This window comes from Cyanistes caeruleus, chromosome 17, assembly GCF_971803275.1.
Source record: "Cyanistes caeruleus chromosome 17, bCyaCae1.hap1.1, whole genome shotgun sequence".
Classification (NCBI taxonomy): Eukaryota; Metazoa; Chordata; class Aves; order Passeriformes; family Paridae; genus Cyanistes; species Cyanistes caeruleus.
In genome coordinates, this window is record NC_141717.1 from 14,174,396 (window position 1) to 14,191,622 (window position 17,227).

General features: G+C 52.2%; 2 protein-coding genes across 17 annotated transcripts in view; one reads left to right on the top strand and one right to left on the bottom strand.

The window, feature by feature from the left end:
* MPRIP (myosin phosphatase Rho interacting protein) overlaps positions 1-14,788 on the top strand; it is a 77,376-nt gene extending 62,588 nt beyond the window's left edge. For 8 of the 16 annotated variants that reach the window (XM_023936872.2, XM_086854532.1, XM_023936873.2 and 5 more), the window contains 8 exons: positions 1,784-1,931; positions 2,537-2,654; positions 3,558-3,717; positions 3,807-3,926; positions 4,422-4,508; positions 5,164-5,326; positions 5,657-5,742; positions 9,768-14,788. In XM_023936872.2, the coding sequence (XP_023792640.2) occupies positions 1,784-1,931; positions 2,537-2,654; positions 3,558-3,717; positions 3,807-3,926; positions 4,422-4,508; positions 5,164-5,326; positions 5,657-5,742; positions 9,768-9,839 (954 nt within the window). In that variant the 3' untranslated portion in view covers positions 9,840-14,788. Of the gene's footprint in view, positions 1-1,783; positions 1,932-2,536; positions 2,655-3,557; positions 3,718-3,806; positions 3,927-4,421; positions 4,509-5,163; positions 5,327-5,656; positions 5,743-6,796; positions 6,863-9,767 lie in introns of all 16 variants that reach the window. The other 8 variants (XM_086854534.1, XM_086854541.1, XM_086854542.1 and 5 more) reach the window with 3 other exon arrangements.
* Positions 14,789-15,120: 332 nt separating this feature from the next.
* On the bottom strand, positions 15,121-16,902 carry PLD6 (phospholipase D family member 6). The gene is made up of 2 exons (XM_023936890.2): positions 16,501-16,902; positions 15,121-16,406 (listed from the first exon to the last, which is right to left on the bottom strand). The coding sequence occupies exons 1-2, from the start codon at positions 16,895-16,897 to the stop codon at positions 16,168-16,170; spliced, it is 636 nt and encodes a 211-aa protein (XP_023792658.2). The 5' UTR covers positions 16,898-16,902; the 3' UTR covers positions 15,121-16,167.
* Between the last annotated feature and the right edge of the window lie 325 nt (positions 16,903-17,227).

Genomic DNA, 17,227 nt, shown 5'->3' on the forward strand with positions numbered 1-17,227 from the left:
GGGATTGAAAACTTGCCCAAACTAGAGGTTTAAGTGTGGTCCCTTCTTCTCTTAAGAACCTGATGGAGAATGTGACATCAGTAGTGCAAGAGTAACTCTTCAACCTGGAGAAGACCCCAGGAAGACCTTGGAGCCCTTTCCATTGCTTAGAGTGGCTCTGAGAGAGCTGAAAGGGACTTTTGACAAAGGCATGAATTGACAGGACAAGGGGGAATGGCCTTTAGATGGCCTTCAGATTTAGATACAATATTAGGAAGGAATTCATTCTGGTGAGGGTGGTGAGGCACAGGTGGCCCCAAGAAGCTGTGGCTGACCCATCTTTGGAAGTGTCCAAGGCCAGGTTCAAGGCTTGGAGCAACCTGGGATAGTGGAAGGGCTCCCTGCCCATGGCAGGGGTTGGAATAGGATGGACTTTAAGGTCCCTTACAACCCAAACCATTCTGTGATTCTATGAGATACTGATTTGTCTTTGTGGATTTATGGCAATGCATTTACAATACATTAAATAGTGAATCTACAGCCAGACCTGTGGCAGAGTATGCACCTTTTTCTTCCAAAATTAGAGGTGTTTCAGGAGTTGGACTTGATGATCCTTGTGGATCTCTTCCAACTCAGCATATTCTGTGATTCTGGGTGTAATGAAGAATCCTGCAGGGCTGCTCTGTGCCACAGCCAAGTCCAGGCAGGTTCTGGCACTGGGTAAGGAGTTTAAAAAAACAAATAAACAAACAAGACTGGGAAAGTGAAGAATGCCTCGAGATTAAAAATTAAATGGGAGGGAAAAAACCACCAAGCTGAAAATTGGGAATGAGGATTAGGTGTAGGTAACACAGCATTAGCCAAGAATTTGATGCTGATGGGTATATGTTAGTGAGGATCAGTGGTGTTGAACTGTCCTGAGCACTTTTGCCACTGGGGGAGTGAATCCATCCCCCTAGAATTTCCCATGGGGTCCCAGAGGTCCCTAGGTGACAGTTCTCACTTTCCACAGAAAACACTGGTGTTAATCAAGGTGAGCTCACTTGAAATCGGGGAATAAGGCCAGCCTGTGTCGTTAAGGGGAAAAGCCCTGTGCAGTGTTTGGCATCAGGTTTGTCCCAAGCTGCCTGATGGGGCTCAGCACCTTGTCCCCACTGTGTGCCTCTTCTTCCCTCGTGGCTTGGGCCTGCCTGTGGCTTTGCTGGTCCTGTCTGTGTCCTGCAGCCGTGTGTCCATCCAGGATCCCGATATGCTTGGGCTGGCAGCTGAGCTGGGAGCAGGCATCTGCATTTGTCTGCTGCAAAGGCAGGAATGGGGGCTGTGCCAGGGGCAGACGGACCAGGCAGGAATTCGGGACCTCACCCCTGGTGAATCCCAACTCCCCAAATTGCTCCTGGCCCAAGTTCTTTCCTAGTAATTCAATTAGCAAGTAATTTTCCCTGCAGCATTTGCAGCAATATTCGGTTGGGAGTTGAGATCCTGTTGCTGTTAAGTCATCTTCTTTCCACTCAGAGGCTGGAAAAAACAGGCATTGAAAAGAACAGAAGGGGCACAGAAAGTTTTTTTGGTTGTTTTTTTGGACATATGTTTTCAATCCCCAACTGGGTCTGCCCTGTGTATCCCTTCACAGGACAAGCCCTGACCTTTGCGAGGTCCATCCTGCTCCATGGCTGGGGAAGCAGAAGATCCCTGCTGGACCTGGGGAGCTGAGCTGCCCCTTGATGTGCGGCTCCTGGTGGGCTCCCCACTGCTGTGGCACCAGCCCTGTGCACCTGGGCCGACCCTTTCCCCTCTCCCTTTGCAGGCAACATGTGAGAGGGGCTTTGCAGCCATGGAGGAGACACACCAGAAGAAGATCGAGGACCTGCAGCGGCAGCACCAGCGGGAGCTGGAGAAGCTGCGGGAGGAGAAGGATCGCCTGCTGGCAGAGGAAACGGCTGCCACCATCTCAGGTACCAGAGGGTCCCCATGGTGGGGTGGGTCAGTGGTGATGGGGACACAGGGGTGGTGTTGGCTGCACTGAGGAGCAGAGCAGGGATGGGATGAGGGCTGGGTGGGCTGCACAGGGAGATGGGAATGGGCTTGTGGGAAACATGTTTTAGATGGAGGGCTATCTCCTGGTCATCCAGGTTTGGTGCCTGTTTCCTGGTCCTTCTCCAGGGTAGATACCCCTCTTGGCTGTTACATGGTCTGATCTGTTTTCCATTCCGACTCCAAAGGGCATTAGTCATTCCTGTTGTCAAATGATTGCTAATTCCACACTGAATTCATTCTTCAGGGGCACAGGGAATTTTAGAACACTGGAGTTCAGTGGCTCTGCATTAGGAGTCCCACAGTCCAGGAAACAATGTGTGAAGTGGACAATCATTTGGACTCTGTTAAAAAGTGGGATTTGCAGAAGCCCCTTTGCAGCTGGGGCACAGACTGAAGGAGCCGTGAAGCAGTGGGAAATTTGCAGGGATATCTTTGGTTTTGCTCCTTTAAGAAATGAACAAAACCTCAAAACCCACCCATGGGTGGAGGGTGCTGGGTGCTAACGCTGTGCTGGCCCTCACAGCCATCGAAGCCATGAAGAACGCGCACCGGGAGGAGCTGGAGCGGGAGCTGGAGAAGTCCCAGCGCTCCCAGATCAGCAGCGTCAACGCCGACATCGAGGCCCTCCGAAGGCAGTACCTGTAAGACCATCACTGTCCTGTGTTGCCATCTTGCACGGAGATCATGTGTGGGAGACCCTTCTCTCCCATTTCGTTCTGGCAATGAGTTTGGGGTTATTTCAGGGGCCTCTTCCCTTGGTTCTGATTCAGCTGCATCCATCAGAGCCTCCTGGTTGTCCATGATCTTCCAGGCTCCAGATTAATGTCCCCACATTACCCAGAATAGCTGCTTTATGGTCCCCAGAAGTAGCAGATGAGCAGCCAGTACCCTGCAGCAGGGTCATTCAGATGTGAGGAGGAAGCTCTGAGCTTTCCATGGCAAAGCTGTCCTCCTGTGGGGACTGAGCAGGGCAGCCTGTCAGCTTTATCAACCATGATACATCTGTATAAGCTGGGGAGGTGTGCAAATACAGCTGGTCTCAGGTGCCCAGAGCAAACTTAGAATCCTGGAATGGTTTGGGTTGGAAGGGACCTTAAAGCTCATCTCATTCCAGCCCCTTGCCATGGCAGGGACACCTTCCACTATCCCAGGTTGCTCCAAGCCCCACCCAAGCTGCCCTTGAACACTTTCAGAGATGGGGCAGCCACAGCTTCTGTGGGCAGCTTGTGCCAGGGCCTCCCCACCCTCAGGAAAGAATTTCTCATAGGTAGATTTTGATAGCTCAGTTATTTGGAAACCTGAGAAAGTTCTGCCACTTAACCTCTGAGAGAATGACCTCCTCTCCCTTAAGAGCCCAAGCATGGCTCTGCCAGGAGAGGGAAGTTGACTTGCTCTGGACTTGAGTTTTTTTCCCAAAGGGAATATGCAATCCTCATCATCTGTGCTTATCTCCCCGATGGGTTGTCCTGGGATGCTGAAGGAAGAATGTGCATGGGGATGTGTGTGTGTGTGGAGAGGGCACTACCCCCATGTGTGTTCCGCAGGGAGGAGCTGCAGTCAGTGCAGAGGGAGCTGGAGGTGCTTTCGGAGCAGTATTCCCAGAAGTGTTTGGAGAACGCCCACCTGGCGCAGGCGCTGGAGGCTGAGAGGCAGGCCCTCCGCCAGTGCCAGCGGGAGAACCAGGAGCTCAACGCCCACAACCAGGTGAGGGTCCCTCTCCTGGTGACAATGGGCTCCGTGCTGAGCTGTGGCCACGCTCTCCCTTCCCACAACGGCTCTCCTCCTCTTCCCAGGAGCTGAATAACCGCCTGGCTGCGGAGATCACGCGATTGCGGACCCTGCTGACCGGGGAGGGCGGGGGAGAGGCTGCTGGGTCGCCTCTCACGCAGGGCAAGGACGCCTACGAGCTGGAGGTGAGTTCTGCAGGGAGGCACATGGTGGGGCACAAGTGCTGCCTACCCTGGGAGCGTGTCACAGCTTGGGAATGTGTCACAGCCCAGGAGGTGTTGTAGCCATCTGTCCCCCAGTCAGCTCTCATGGCTGGTCAGCGCTGTTGTCATGGGCTGCATGAGGCCAGGAGGTTCTGGTGTCCTGATCTTCTTACCACATCATGCCAAACACTCACTCTTCCTTCTGCAGCCCCTGCTTGTCCCAGGGATCCAATCCATGCAGAGCACTGGGGACAGAAACTGGGGTGTGCAGGGACCATACCAGCACTGCAAGCTTGGGCAAGTTCCCCAGAGAACCTGGAGGAGTTTTCTTGTGAGAAGCAGAAGATGAGTGGACCAGAGGCCTTGTTGTGCTGGCATGGGGCTGAGTCTCCAGCCCTGTACTTGGTTACCACTGGGTACAGCAGGTGTAAAACTGTATCTGCTCGGGTGCAGAAATGCTGGTTTTTGTTCCCACAGGTCCTGCTGCGGGTCAAAGAATCCGAAATCCAGTACCTGAAGCAGGAGATCAGCTCCCTCAAAGACGAGCTGCAGACAGCACTGAGGGTAATGCCAGGGGTGGTTCTGCAAATCCTCCTGCTGTGCTCTGCTCCTGAGTGTCTGTGCTTAGATTCCAGCCCATTTACACCCAGATTTGAAACCATATTTAATTTTTCCCCTGAATGTAATTCCGTCCCCATTTTGGTGTCATCAGTAAAGCACTTCATGTATCAACTTTAGACTTACCCCACAAAGGAGACAGTGTGGGAAAACATCCCTTTCAGCGTGATTTCCCCATTTACTGTCACATCAGATCAGATTTAAATGGCACAAACAATCAGTGTTAGAGATCTGCCCAGCCTTGCAGCGGTGGAACTGGTTTGCTCTGGACAAGCCAAGGCCATTTCTGGGAATTCTGCTTGAATTCTGTCTCTTGGCTAAAATGAAAAGCCACAAACAACCCTGTAGCTGAGGGGCTGCACGCATGGGCAGCACCGTGTGCTGGCCCTTGGCTCTCAGCTCTCCGCCTGTCTCCATTCCCGCAGTCCCGGATCGCTGTTGGAAGCAGCTCCGAGGGCGTGTGTTGCCCTGGCCAAGCCTCTTTCCCGCTGCCGGCGCTTCTTCCGTCGGCATTTGCCAAGCTCCTCTTCAGTGCATCCACAAACCCCTCGGCTCCAGCTGTCTGTCTGGCTCCATCGGGTTGTTCTTGTTCCCTTGCCAGGATAAGAAATACGCCAGCGACAAGTACAAAGACATCTACACGGAGCTGAGCATCGTCAAGGCCAAGGCAGACTGTGATATCAGCAGGTTGAAAGAGCAGCTGAAAGCAGCCACAGAAGCTCAGGGAGAGAAATCCCCTGTGAACACCACTGTATCGGGATATGGTCAGTCCTCCTCCAGCAGCTCTAAGCAGTCCTGGGTGTCCCAAGCTAACACGGGAATCCTGGAGTGCAAACCCTTGTGCAGTAATGGGTCTGAGTGTAGGACTTGGCCTTCCAACCCAAAGCTGATGAGCTTTGAAAGCCTTGTGACATTTTGCATCAGGAAAACCTCGTGATGCAGGGATGCCCAAAAGCCCCATTTGCCCTTGGGGCAGCACTAAGAGCCGGGCTCATCGGGGCACTTTCCTGGGCTGGGAGGGCAAAGCCCCAGCCCTGTCCTTGCAGGAAGGCAGTGGGCACCAGGCTAATCCCACTTCTTTTGCTTCTTCCCAGATATTATGAAATCAAAAAGCAACCCTGATTTCTTGAAGAAAGACAGATCCAGTGTTAGCCGGCAACTAAGGAATATCAGGTCAAAGGTGAGCTCAGATGTCCTGCCCAGTGGGATGGGAATGAGGAATGCCCAGCATTTCTCTTTGGTGGGGACCCCAAGTGGGAAGAAATGGGCAAGGGAACAAAACTAAGAATTTCCCAGCCACTAGTGCTAGCCTGGATGTTTTTTTACTGCAAAAGGACTGACTGTGCAGCCAGGCAGGGCCTGCTCCCCAACTCTGGACCCTGCTCAGATGGAGGCATGAAGCTGCTCCCTGGTTGGAAGAAAGGCTGAAGTTTGCCTTGTTCTTTGGTCTTTCACAGGAGGACTATCCCAGTATCTGCTCCCTCTTTTCAGCTGAAATATAGGTGGAAATGTGTACATCATTCTACTTCTAGTGTTCATCACTGCAAGATTTTTTTGTCTTCATGTGTATCAGCAGTGCCTGAGTCCTGGGCATATGTGACACACGCTTTGCTCGTGTGTTAACATAGTGCAGATGGCCCTGTGTTTCTGTGGTCCTTCTGTGCTTGCTGTTGGTCCCAAAGCCCAGTGATGCTGTGCCAAGCTCTCCTTGGCAGCCAGCTACATCATGTGGGACCACAGGGATAAGGAAGGGCAAATAATGCTGATCAGGAGTCAGCATTAAACACAGGGCAGCTGGGAGGAAGCTCAGCATGAGCAAACCTGCTTTGCCTCTCACCTGGTGTCTCGTGCTGATGTTTGAAGTGGTTGGACCCTTGCAGGGCAGGCAAAATACTCTGAGCTCAGTGCCCACATGGGGAAACACTCGCAGCTCTGTGAGCAGCAGCTCCTCAGCTCGGGGTGTCTGCACTGCACCCAGTGAACAGAGAGAGACTTCTGCACATTTTGGGCCACTCTGATGTTGTGTTTCCTTTTACCACTTCCACTCAGATCACTTTCTGTGTAGTCCCCATGTGTGTTGCTTGGTGGGGAAGGAGAGGAAGCAGGGGCTGTGCCAGGGAGTCGCTATGGGACGGGGGGGCTGGGGCTGCACCAGCGCAAATTCATTTGGGATTTATAAGCTTCTTTTGTTTTTGTTTTTTTTTTTTGTTTTATTTTGCTTTTTCCTTCAACAGTCCGTTATTGAGCAGGTCTCATGGGATAACTGAAATGAACCCGAGTCCAGGTTCCCTGCCACGTAGGTAAACACACCGGCACCCGCCCAGCGCCGCACCACCACGGGAGCGGCCCAACCTCTGCATGCACTGCTCACACCTCCCTGCCAAACCAGAGCCCTCCTTCTCTTAATGACTGACTGACTGACTGACTGATGGGTTTATTCACTGCTAACTCTTCTCTTGAGCAAAGGGGAGGGGAGAAGTTAGTGTACCCAAGATCCGTGTGAAACGCAGTCTCTCTGCCTCTTCCCTGGGGAATGTGGATTTTTGTCTTTCTCCTCTTCCCACCCTCACCAACACAGCTTGTCCTGGAGAGGATTTGGACGTGGTGGGGCACGTTTTCCTGTTTACTGTGTTGGGAGCGTGGGACACTGAGTGTGCATGCCTGAATGACTCTGCATGCCTCAGACTAAATTCCAGCACCGTCCAGGTCTCGTAGGAAAACACCTGTTTTGCTGTTAGCCAGGTGCAGGAATAGTCAGGGATGCTTTTAAGTGTGCTTCCCATAACAGCTCAGAGCACAGAAAATGGTCTCAGCCACCTCAGCTGCAGAGGGAATGTCCTGGACTGCCCTAATTTCCTTTACCCACAGTTGCTGCTTTTCCAGGTTGATCCATGCCTGAGCAAGAATCTTCCTTGCCCAGTAACCTTCTCCTGCTCTCCATCCCTGAGCCTCCAAGGCTTCCAAGCTCATCCAGCAAAAGGAGGGAGCTGATAAGAAATAGGGCTGACTCTAATGAGCCAGATATCTCCATTACCTGGAGCAATAGTGAATTTCCTGGCCCAAGGCAAAGACTGAGGTGGGAACAGGGAGCACCTGCAGAGGCAGGTTAGGAGAGGGGAGCTCCCAGCATGGTGGGTGGAGAGCCCCAGGAAGTCTGTTGGAAAATCCCTTTATCACAGATATCATCCTGTATTAGTCTCACTTCATCAGGCTCTCCTCATCAGCAACTGAAATGGTTGTGGGACTGCCTGGGGGCTGAATTTGCTGGAATTTGTGCCATCAGGCAGAACAGTCTGATGATTCCTGGTGTCTCTTTCCATCCACTGAGAAATCAAATGCAAGAACGAGCTGCTCCCATTTAAAGAGGCCCAAAGTAAACTTCCTTTAGGAAGTGTGTGCTCAGAGACTCTCCCAGGAGACTCTGCTGCCCGTTGGAAAGAGAGCACACAGCATTTGGAAATTCAGTCCAATTTAGTGCTTTCATTTCCATGCTGCCTGGCAAAGCCCTTCTGTGTTTGTGGGCCTGTGGGAGGAAAAACATTTCCAGAAATACAGTAACCATGGGAATCTGCACAGCCTTGTGGCAAGTTTATCATGGAGTTCTGCCTTGATAAATACATGGGAAGGAAAACTCAGCCCAAAAGTCCAACCTGCTGCTGTGATAGAACAGTCCTCTGGCACCACAGCCAGGGAAGGGAAAGGAGAAGGGGAGGTAGCTGCCTGATAGTAGGATCATGGAATCCCAGAATGGTTTGGGTTGGAAGGGATGAAAAGTCATCCAGTTCCATGCCATGGCAGGGACACCTTCCACTGTCCCAGGTTGCTCCAAGCCCTGTCCAGCCTGGCCTTGGACACTTCCAGAGATCCTGGGGCAGCCACAGCTTCTCTGGGCAACCTATGCCAGGGCTTCCCCACTCTCCCAGGGAAGGATTTCTTCCCAGTGTCCCATCTAACCCTGCCCTCTGGCAATGGGAAGCCATCCCCTCTTATCCTGTCACTCCAGAGTCCCTCTCCAGCTCTCCTGGAAGAGAGACTCTGGAAGGGGCCCTAAGGTCACCTTGAGCCTTCTCTTCTCCAGGCCAAACAATCCCAATTCCCTCAGACTTTCCTCCTAGGAGCTGATTTCCATCCCTTCAGTCTGTGCCTTTGAAGGTGCCAAGTCTTGGTCTGTAAAGCAAACAAATGATGCAGCTGCAGCACAAATTCCTTGCAAGTTCCAAGGACCAGGCTGGCAGGCAGAGCTGTGGGGTGGGGACAGGCAGTGGGGCACAGAGGGGCAGAGCCCTGGCTGTGGGGGCTGTTTTTAGGGATGGGAGGTGGCTGTGCCTCCTCATCTACAGGGACGACTTGCCACCTAATGCCTTGCTTTATCAATCTCTCATGCCACAGGTTTGGGGCTGCAGGAAGGAGGGTGCTGGCTTCAGGCTGGTGCATCCCCTCAGGCTGGTTTCAATTTAAAGCTGTCCTACAGGATTCAGGCAATTTGTTTCTGGGTTTCTGCCCACCTCTACCCTCAACCAAGTCCCCATGTGTAGGTGATGGATTTTACAATTCCAAATGCCAGGGGGTCCTGGCCAGCTGAGAGTTGCGCCTTGAAATCTGAATGCTGCATCTGAATTGGATCAGCCATCAGAGTCTGCCAGATCTGAACAGCATTTAGGACTCCTCTGTCTAAGCCTGGAATATCAAGGCATCTGGCTTGGGAGAGTCCAGGGTGGGCTGGGAGAAGGAGTGGGATGGTCGCTGGCAGCACACAGCAGTTTCCAGGGTTTCTTGAGCAAATCCTGCACAGAGTGGAGCCAGGACTGTCCCCACGGGTGCTGCAGTGGTGTGGAAGGCAGAGAAGGACCAGCCTGCAGGTCCTGCTCAGCATCCTGGGGCTTCAGCATAGCAGATCCCAGCTGGCCTGCCCAGGGCTCCCACAGCTGGAATTGCCCCATCCAGCAGTGCCCTGTGAGCTCCAGAGTCATTCCCAAGTCAGCTAATCCTGCTTGCAGCATGATGTGCCTCTCATTCGCTTCTGGTTCGTTGCCTGGTTCATTTGCAATCTCACCCTGTCTCAAGGCACCATAACCATGTGTTCTCTCAGCATGTCCCACTAATCCTCCTCCAAGGAGCCCATTCCTCGCTGCCACGCCTGAGCATCGCTCCCCGCCCGCGCGCCAGGCCCGTGCCCCAACCCTCTCTGTCTTTTGTCTCTCCCAGAGTCTGAAGGAAGGCCTGACTGTGCAAGAACGCCTGAAGCTTTTTGAATCCAGGGACTTGAAGAAAGACTAGTTCTCCCCGCTCCGCTTGACCACGCGCACCTCCCAGCTTGAGGCAGCACAGCACCAGCACCGTTTGTCTCTCGTTCCTTACGATGTCCTCGCTGTCGTTTGTCCTGACGCCCCGACGGGACCCGGCGCCGCGGTGGCGGTGCCCCCCCTCGCCTCCCCAGCTCCTTTCCCTGCTTGTGAGATGCTCCAGAGACTCTGAGAGGGAGAGGAAGGGATTGGAGTGGGGTTTTTTTTCCCCCCCTCTCTTCGGCGCTTTGTAGGAGAATCCTTTCTTTACTGTAAACCATTACACTAAGTGTCAGTATTAAGGCTCAGTAGCCTGTTAATAAGCTATAGCTCTGTCGGGAAGAGCGAGCAGGGCCTGGGTGGTGTCAGCCAGACCGAGCTCTTACTGCTGTCTAGAGACCCCGTGCTCAGAGCACACCAGGAGCCTGATCTAACCATTGATCTCGACTGCATTTCTTGCACCTGCAAGGGGGGAAAGCCAGGGGAAGCTGTCGGGGAGCGCGAGTCCGTGCCGGCGTCCGCAGCCTGGAGGTACAACACTGACATCTCGCTGGAGAAGGATGCAAGAAGTGATTCTCCTGCCCCGTGACTGTGCCGTATCCTGAATGTAGGTGCCACCGAAGCCTGGCAAGCTTTGGTGGCTGCCCAGGTGGTTGTGGATGGGGAGCTGCAGCTACTGACGTGCACCATCGAGTCGGCCCCGTCGGCGCGTCCTCGCTCCCGTCTCGCTGGTGGTCGGAGTTGGTGTTCCAGGGGCCGAGCTGTAAGATCACTTTCTTGCCTCTGTTAGATCAAGCCCAGCACTCTCTTTTTTTTTTTTTTTTTTTTTTCTTTTCTTTTGCTGTTACTCCCTTCCTCTCATTGAATCCTGTGTATCCCAGGGTCTGTGCGCATGTGAAACTCCCTTTTCCTAGTCAAAGGAAAGTAGAGTAGAAAGTAGAGCCAATATTGACTGAAAATGCACAGTGCTCAATGCATATAATGCTCCTTTTTTACCAGCTTCTTGAATTCAACTCTTCTTGTCAGCAGGGCAGCTCCTATTTTAATTCTTTAATCTTTTCCTGAAATAAAAATCTCAAAACCAGTATGTGCTTCAGACCTTCTCAGTCCTAATAGCTTTTCTATTTAAAACATATAATTCAGCACCGTGAGGCAGATAAATGCATACAAACCAAGGGATGAGGAACTGGTAGCACTTAGATGGTCACAGCCAGCTGAGCAGAGGCTTCCTAGATGAAGCTTGTGCTGCTTTGAAGATGTGGGGCTTTATCCCAGGATAAATCTCAAGATGCCACCTGGAAGGATCCCAGGTCCTGCCTCTCTGGTCACCAAGGCTGAAGGAGACTGGCACGTTGGCTTCCCAGCCTGGTGAGGGGCTCAGTGACCACTTCAGGCTGGAATGTGGAATGGAGCAGAGCTTCCTCTTGTCCTTTGGGCACTCAGCCAAGGTTGAGGCCAGCAGATCCTGGTGCTTCCCTGCTGGTTTTGGGTCTGGTGCTTGGTACAGGCGCAGCTCTCAGAGCCCACGGGGCTGGTGAAGCCACCCCCAGTCCTGCCAGGCTGGACCACAGCAGCTCTCAGAGTTACCTTCATCCTCCTGGGAGCAGAATCTCTTTTCCAGCTGCCAGACCCTCAGCAGGACACGGTGTCACTGAACCACAGTGGGATTCAGGCTCTTGTGTGGCCTTGCCATGGCCAGGTGTCCAGCTTGGCACCTCACGGCAGGACTTGGCAGCCAGTCCTGGCTGGAGGAGCCCCGTTTGTGCCCAGGCAGGATGCCAGCACCTTGCAGGGGGCAGAGCACCTGTTCCTGTAGGGATGCTCTGTGTGCCTGGGTGTGCATGGAGGTCCTGGAGATGGGAGCAGGGTAGGAAAAACGCTCAGCCTGTCAGATACAAAGCCTTTCCCTTGTCAGCAGCGCGTGCCTGTGGATGTGTGGATGTGCAGCCAGTCCCTGCATCCGAGACCTGGGAACCTTCCTACCATGACCCACCTGCATCACCTCTCCAGCCACTTCATCCCTGCCTGCTCCAGGTCTGTGGTGAGCTCTGATCTCCCAGCATCCAGCATGGATTTGGGATGGCACGTGGGCCTTGCCATTGCTCTTCCCTCGCAAGATGTCACTGGCTCTAGGAGAACACCCTCCTCCTCTTGTCTTTAGACTTAGGATGGAACTTTGTCCTTTCTAGCCCACCAAGCAGAACATTCTGGTCTCCTTCTTGCCATGTGGACCCTGACCTACCTTAGATTCCCCAGGAAATCCTGCTCATATGCTCTGGCTTGTAGGAGCAGACATTTTCCATGGGCTCCTCTGGAAAAATAAATGGAGAATCTTGGTCTGCTGTACAGACAGGGCTGAGCAGTGGCCTTGACATTGTCAGGGTCAGCTGCACCCTCCGGGGCAGTGCTTGGGAAGGATGTTTGGGGTGTGTTTACAGTGGGAGCTGGGAATTCTGGGGGTCACTGAGAGGAAGAGGAGGGAGGAAGGTTCCTTATGCAGCCAAATGTTCTGAGCCCCTGCTCAGGGTTCTGGGCTCATTCTGGTTAATCTGAGCATCTCTCCAGGGCAAGGGGCAGCACTTTACCTGCCTTTAGAATAAAGAAAAAGAACCTGCAGCACCAATAAACATCCCCAAACTGAAATAATCCTGCAGAGCCCAGTACTTGAAAATAAAGGGACAAGTCCTTTTACTCATAGCAATGATCCTCAGTTATCCTCTTGCTTCTTCCTGCTCCAGGCTTCCTCCACCTTTTGGGATTAATCAGTGGCTATTTAAATTAGAAAGTGTGTGGGCAAGCTGCTGCATTCTGCATCACTCCACACTGTTGGTAACACCAAAAAGGGAGGTTTAGGAAAAGTCAAGTGCAATGAAGGCACAGGTGTCTCCTCAGTTCCAAGTAATCTTATTTTTCCTGAGTAAAATTTTCCTTCCATTTGCACCATCTCCCCTTAGCCAGACTGAATCCTTCTTTAAATGTTGCCTTTTCTTTGCCCACATATTATAAAAAGAAGCAAATTGTGTTAATTTGCTTCAAAACCAGAATTGCTTAGAATTGGTGCTGACTTGCAAACCATAAAATTCCTTTTTTTTCATTTTTTTATTTTTTATTTGATACCAGAGAACTGGGCTATAGTAAAAGTGGTCACACTGCAAAATATGTCACTTTTGTATCAACTCTATTTGATGGCACTTCCACAGGATCTTTGCATTTTTGTCCTGGTTTGGATACTTAGTTTGTTGTGTATACTCAAGCACTTGCTGTGGTTTGCCTTTGCTCTGTAATTTTTTCCATTTTTTTTAGGTAAAAAAAAGCTTTCTTATTCTTCTCTTTTTTAAGAACAAAAGTAATTTAATACTTGTATAGTATTCCAGGCATGCAGTGTAAATATTTATTCCTCAGCAGTTTGCAGAGGGTTCTCTTTTGTGACTGAGTTGTGGGTTTGATTTTTGTCTTGTAGAACAGAGGCCCCACATGTGGGTTGGGAGAGGAGCAACCCACCCCATCTGCCCTGATAAACTGCTTTTTTGGGGGTTTGAAGACTGTTTAAAATACCTTTTCAAACCTTTTCCGCAGATCTATGCCTTCAGCTTTGAAAGTACCTGCCCAAAGATTGTGTACAGTCTGTTTGACCACTGTAACTTACTTTGCTATAAATTTGGGGTATTTTTTTCCAGTCAGAGGACTCAATAATCTCGTGTTTGATCAACGCTGTGCATGTGCAAACTGTGCCCTGTTGCTACAGAGAGCAGCAACATCTCCCTGCTGAGCTCTCCTTGCACAGCCACCCGGGGCTGTACAGTGAGCACACTGAGCCCTGGATTTGGGAAGCACCAGGATCTCTGTGCAGCTCTTTTGGGATGCTCTTGGGCTTCTCGAGGGAGCCACAGCCTCCCCTGCACATCCACGAGCTGTGGCTCACTTCAAACACAGTGCAACTACGAGAAGAAGATCCAAGGCAGTGCTGCAGACACAGGGAGGGAGCACCAGGCTGGGAACAACAGGCTCAGTGTGAGGCTGCTGAGGAAAGCAGCTGTGGGATTTACTAGAGAAACCTGACAAGGTGGCAGCAGCTGAACTAACCCAGCTGGCCCTGAACTCACAAATAATGGGTGCAATTAGCATTATTTTCTTCATGCTTTCTTCAGCCTGTGTGCAGGACAAGAACACTGTTTGTTCTCACCTAGAGAAAGCAAAGCATGAGAAATGGTAGAGACTGTGGTAAGTAGGAAGCAGGAATGCTCTGACTTGGCCTGTGTCCACCTTCCTGGAGTTCTGGATGGCTTGAGAGTTTAAAGAATCCTTTGGAAGGATGGAGGTTTGGGGGGAGGGAAGGAAGCTCTGTGAGGCTGTGGGTGGTGTCTGATGTGGCAGTGCAGGTATTAATGAATGCTCAGTCTTCCTCCAGTGCCCTCAGCACCTGGCCCTGGCTTTGTCTGAGCAGAGCTTCACCCAACTGACCAGTGATGGGGACTCGTTCTGGGTCAAATCTGGGCACTGTGCTCTGCCTTGTGTGTCTGGGAACAGCCCAGGGCGGCTGTGAGCACTGGGGGTGAAGGAGTCATGTCCCAGAGTGGTTTCTGTGAGGATGTGACCGAGCAGCAGCAGAGCAGGGCTGGGGTGCTGCAGCCTCGGGGCTCTCACACCTCACTTTTTCCCCCCTGCAAAGGGGAAGGGTGTGGGAGGCTCCTGTTTCTCCATGTGTGTGAGTTCTGTCCCCTCTCCCTTCCACTCCCAGTTTATTTCAGTGCTTTTTTAAGAGCCACCATTCCTGACCAACTGCTCGCTGTAATAGAAACGTCACTTTTTCTCACTGTATTTATTCCTTACAAACCTTGTGTGACATGCTAGGCTCCCCAAGATGTAGCTGATCATTTTTACTTTGTAAATACAATTACCTAACTTTACATTAACTATATGGTAATAAACTATTTTTGCACCACCCTTTGCATGCTGTGTGTGACAGGTTTATTTCTAAAAAGAAGAAAAAGAGGTCAGAGCATGAAAAGGGAGATTTGTTTTTATAGTTGCACTTCACAAAGGAAATGCAGCAGGCAGAATTTTGACAGCAATAATATATTTTAAGTGGTTTAGTGCTGCTGAATGGGATTTACTGGAGAATGACCTTTCCCAGGTGCTTCCATACAGATAACATAATTTTCTTTTCCCCATGCAAACTTTCTCATTACAGAACAGATTAAAATCTGAGAATGACCATGTAGCATAAATATCTTGAACAGGAACTGGAATGCAGAAGTCAGATGAGGCTGTTGATGTTTTCTGTGAAAAATGGTTTATTTAATAGTGGCAATCACAGCACTACTGGTAACAGAACTGGTAACAGAATATCAAAGCTCCTTTATTTTGAGCTGTATTAAGGCACTTTCTATTCAGTGTAAGACAATTCTTACTTAGACACTATTTGGAGTTTGAAATTCTTAGGTTTACATTATCTTTGTTCCACTCTGAGCTGCAGGGACAGAGATGTCACCTCCCTCCCCTCGCTGTCCCCAGGCTGGTGATACCAGGCGAGGGCAGAGACCATGACAAGGTGTCCCAACACCTGGAAGAACCAGGCTTTCCAGACCTCACCTGAAGCAGGTAACCCAACTCCAGCTGTGTCTGCTCTCCAGATAAACACTAATCCCAGAGAACCATTTCTTTCATTTCCTTCCAGATTTCCCTACTCTTCCTTGCTGGAAGAGAAGCTGTAATTACCATCGGTGCTCAAGCTTTTACACCGGAGCTCTGCTAACCTTTAACCAAAAGGAACGTATACGCAATCAAAACTTAAAATTTTTTGCTATTTCCCACGAATTTCCTTTTACCAACTTTCAACAATTAATGCCAACAAGAAATGTAACTGAGGCACTTAATCTGTAGAAACTCTTAACTCTGCTGTAGCCCCCTTATATGTCCTTTAGTAACCAGTGTAGAGGAGCCCTTGGGCTACAGTTCCTTTTGGAATAGGCTACAATTCCATCCCATGAGTTGGAAAATGTTCCTTTTACCACTGAAACACGCTCTGTATGAACACACCCGGTCTGCACCAGGGCACAGCAATGAGCCTGGCCAAAGTGTTAATGCCTATGAATGGAGCTCTGTCATTGTCACCCTCACAACCAAACACTGTGTCATTCCCTCCAGCACGGGAATGACCCACAGCGAGGGATCTGTGGCATTTTAGGGCAGAGAACACTTCACTTCTCTGGAGACATTTACCAAAGTTACACCCAGACAGACAAAACAATGGTGTCTATACAAAATAATAAAATCTGTGGGTGTTACCATGCTCCACTAGCCCTGTGAGGCAGCTCAATTATTTACTGCCTTTGGGAAAAAAACTTGTAATTGGCAGGATTGTACTCTTCCCAAATCCTTTCAAACTCATCCTGAAAAGCCTTCACATACTCGGCGTCCTCCACGACCAGCACATTCTCCCGGTTGCTCTGGATGGCCTGGGTGGTCCAGTTGAGGGAGCCTGTGATGAGCATCCTCCGGTCCACGATGGCGAACTTGTGGTGCATGTACCCGCTGTGCTGGTCGTGGCGCACCTGGATCCCTGCAGAGACACAGACACCTGCTCAGGGGGCCCCGAGCCCCGCAGTGCCCCGGGGCCACCCCCGGAGCGGGGCCGCTCGCCCGTCCCCGCTCACCCGCGTGGCGCAGGCGGCCGATCTGGGAGCCGTGCATGCCCATGTACTGCGCGTCCGTGACCAGGCGGACGCGGACCCCGCGGTGGTGCAGGACCTGCACGGTGCGGGCGAGCTGCGGGCAGGAGAAGGCGAAGACGCAGAGGTCGAGCGAGCGGCGGGCGGAGAGGAGGCGGCGCACCAGGCGGCTCAGGGCGGTGTCGCCGCTCGGCAGCGGGCACGGGCAGGGCCGGACGGGCGCCCCGGGCTCGGCGGCCTCGGCCAGCAGCGCCTCGATGCAGCAGGGCCGCGAGGGGAAGAACAGCACCTCCCTGACGGGCCGGGCCCGCCGCCAGGCCGCCACCGCCAGCAGCACCGCGGACACCGCCGCCGCCGCCAGCGCCGCCCCCGCCGCCCTCATGGCCCGGCCCGGCCCGGCCCGCGCAGCCGCGCCGGAGGCGGGAGCGGCCTGTGGGGAGGAGCGGCCGCCACACGGGGCTGGGCCGGGCTCCGAAATCCCGGCACCGACCCTGCCCCAGGCTCCGAGCCCTTTCCCGAACCCCTCCCCAGGTACCGCAATCCTGACAGCGAACCCTGCACCGCACACCGAGCCCTTGCAGCGGATGCAACACATCCTTTAATCACAGAACGCTTTGGGTGGGAAGGGATGAAAAATCATCCAGTTCCAACCCCCTGCCATGGAAAGGGACACCTCCCACTGTCCCAGGTTGCTCCAAGCCCTGTCCAGCCT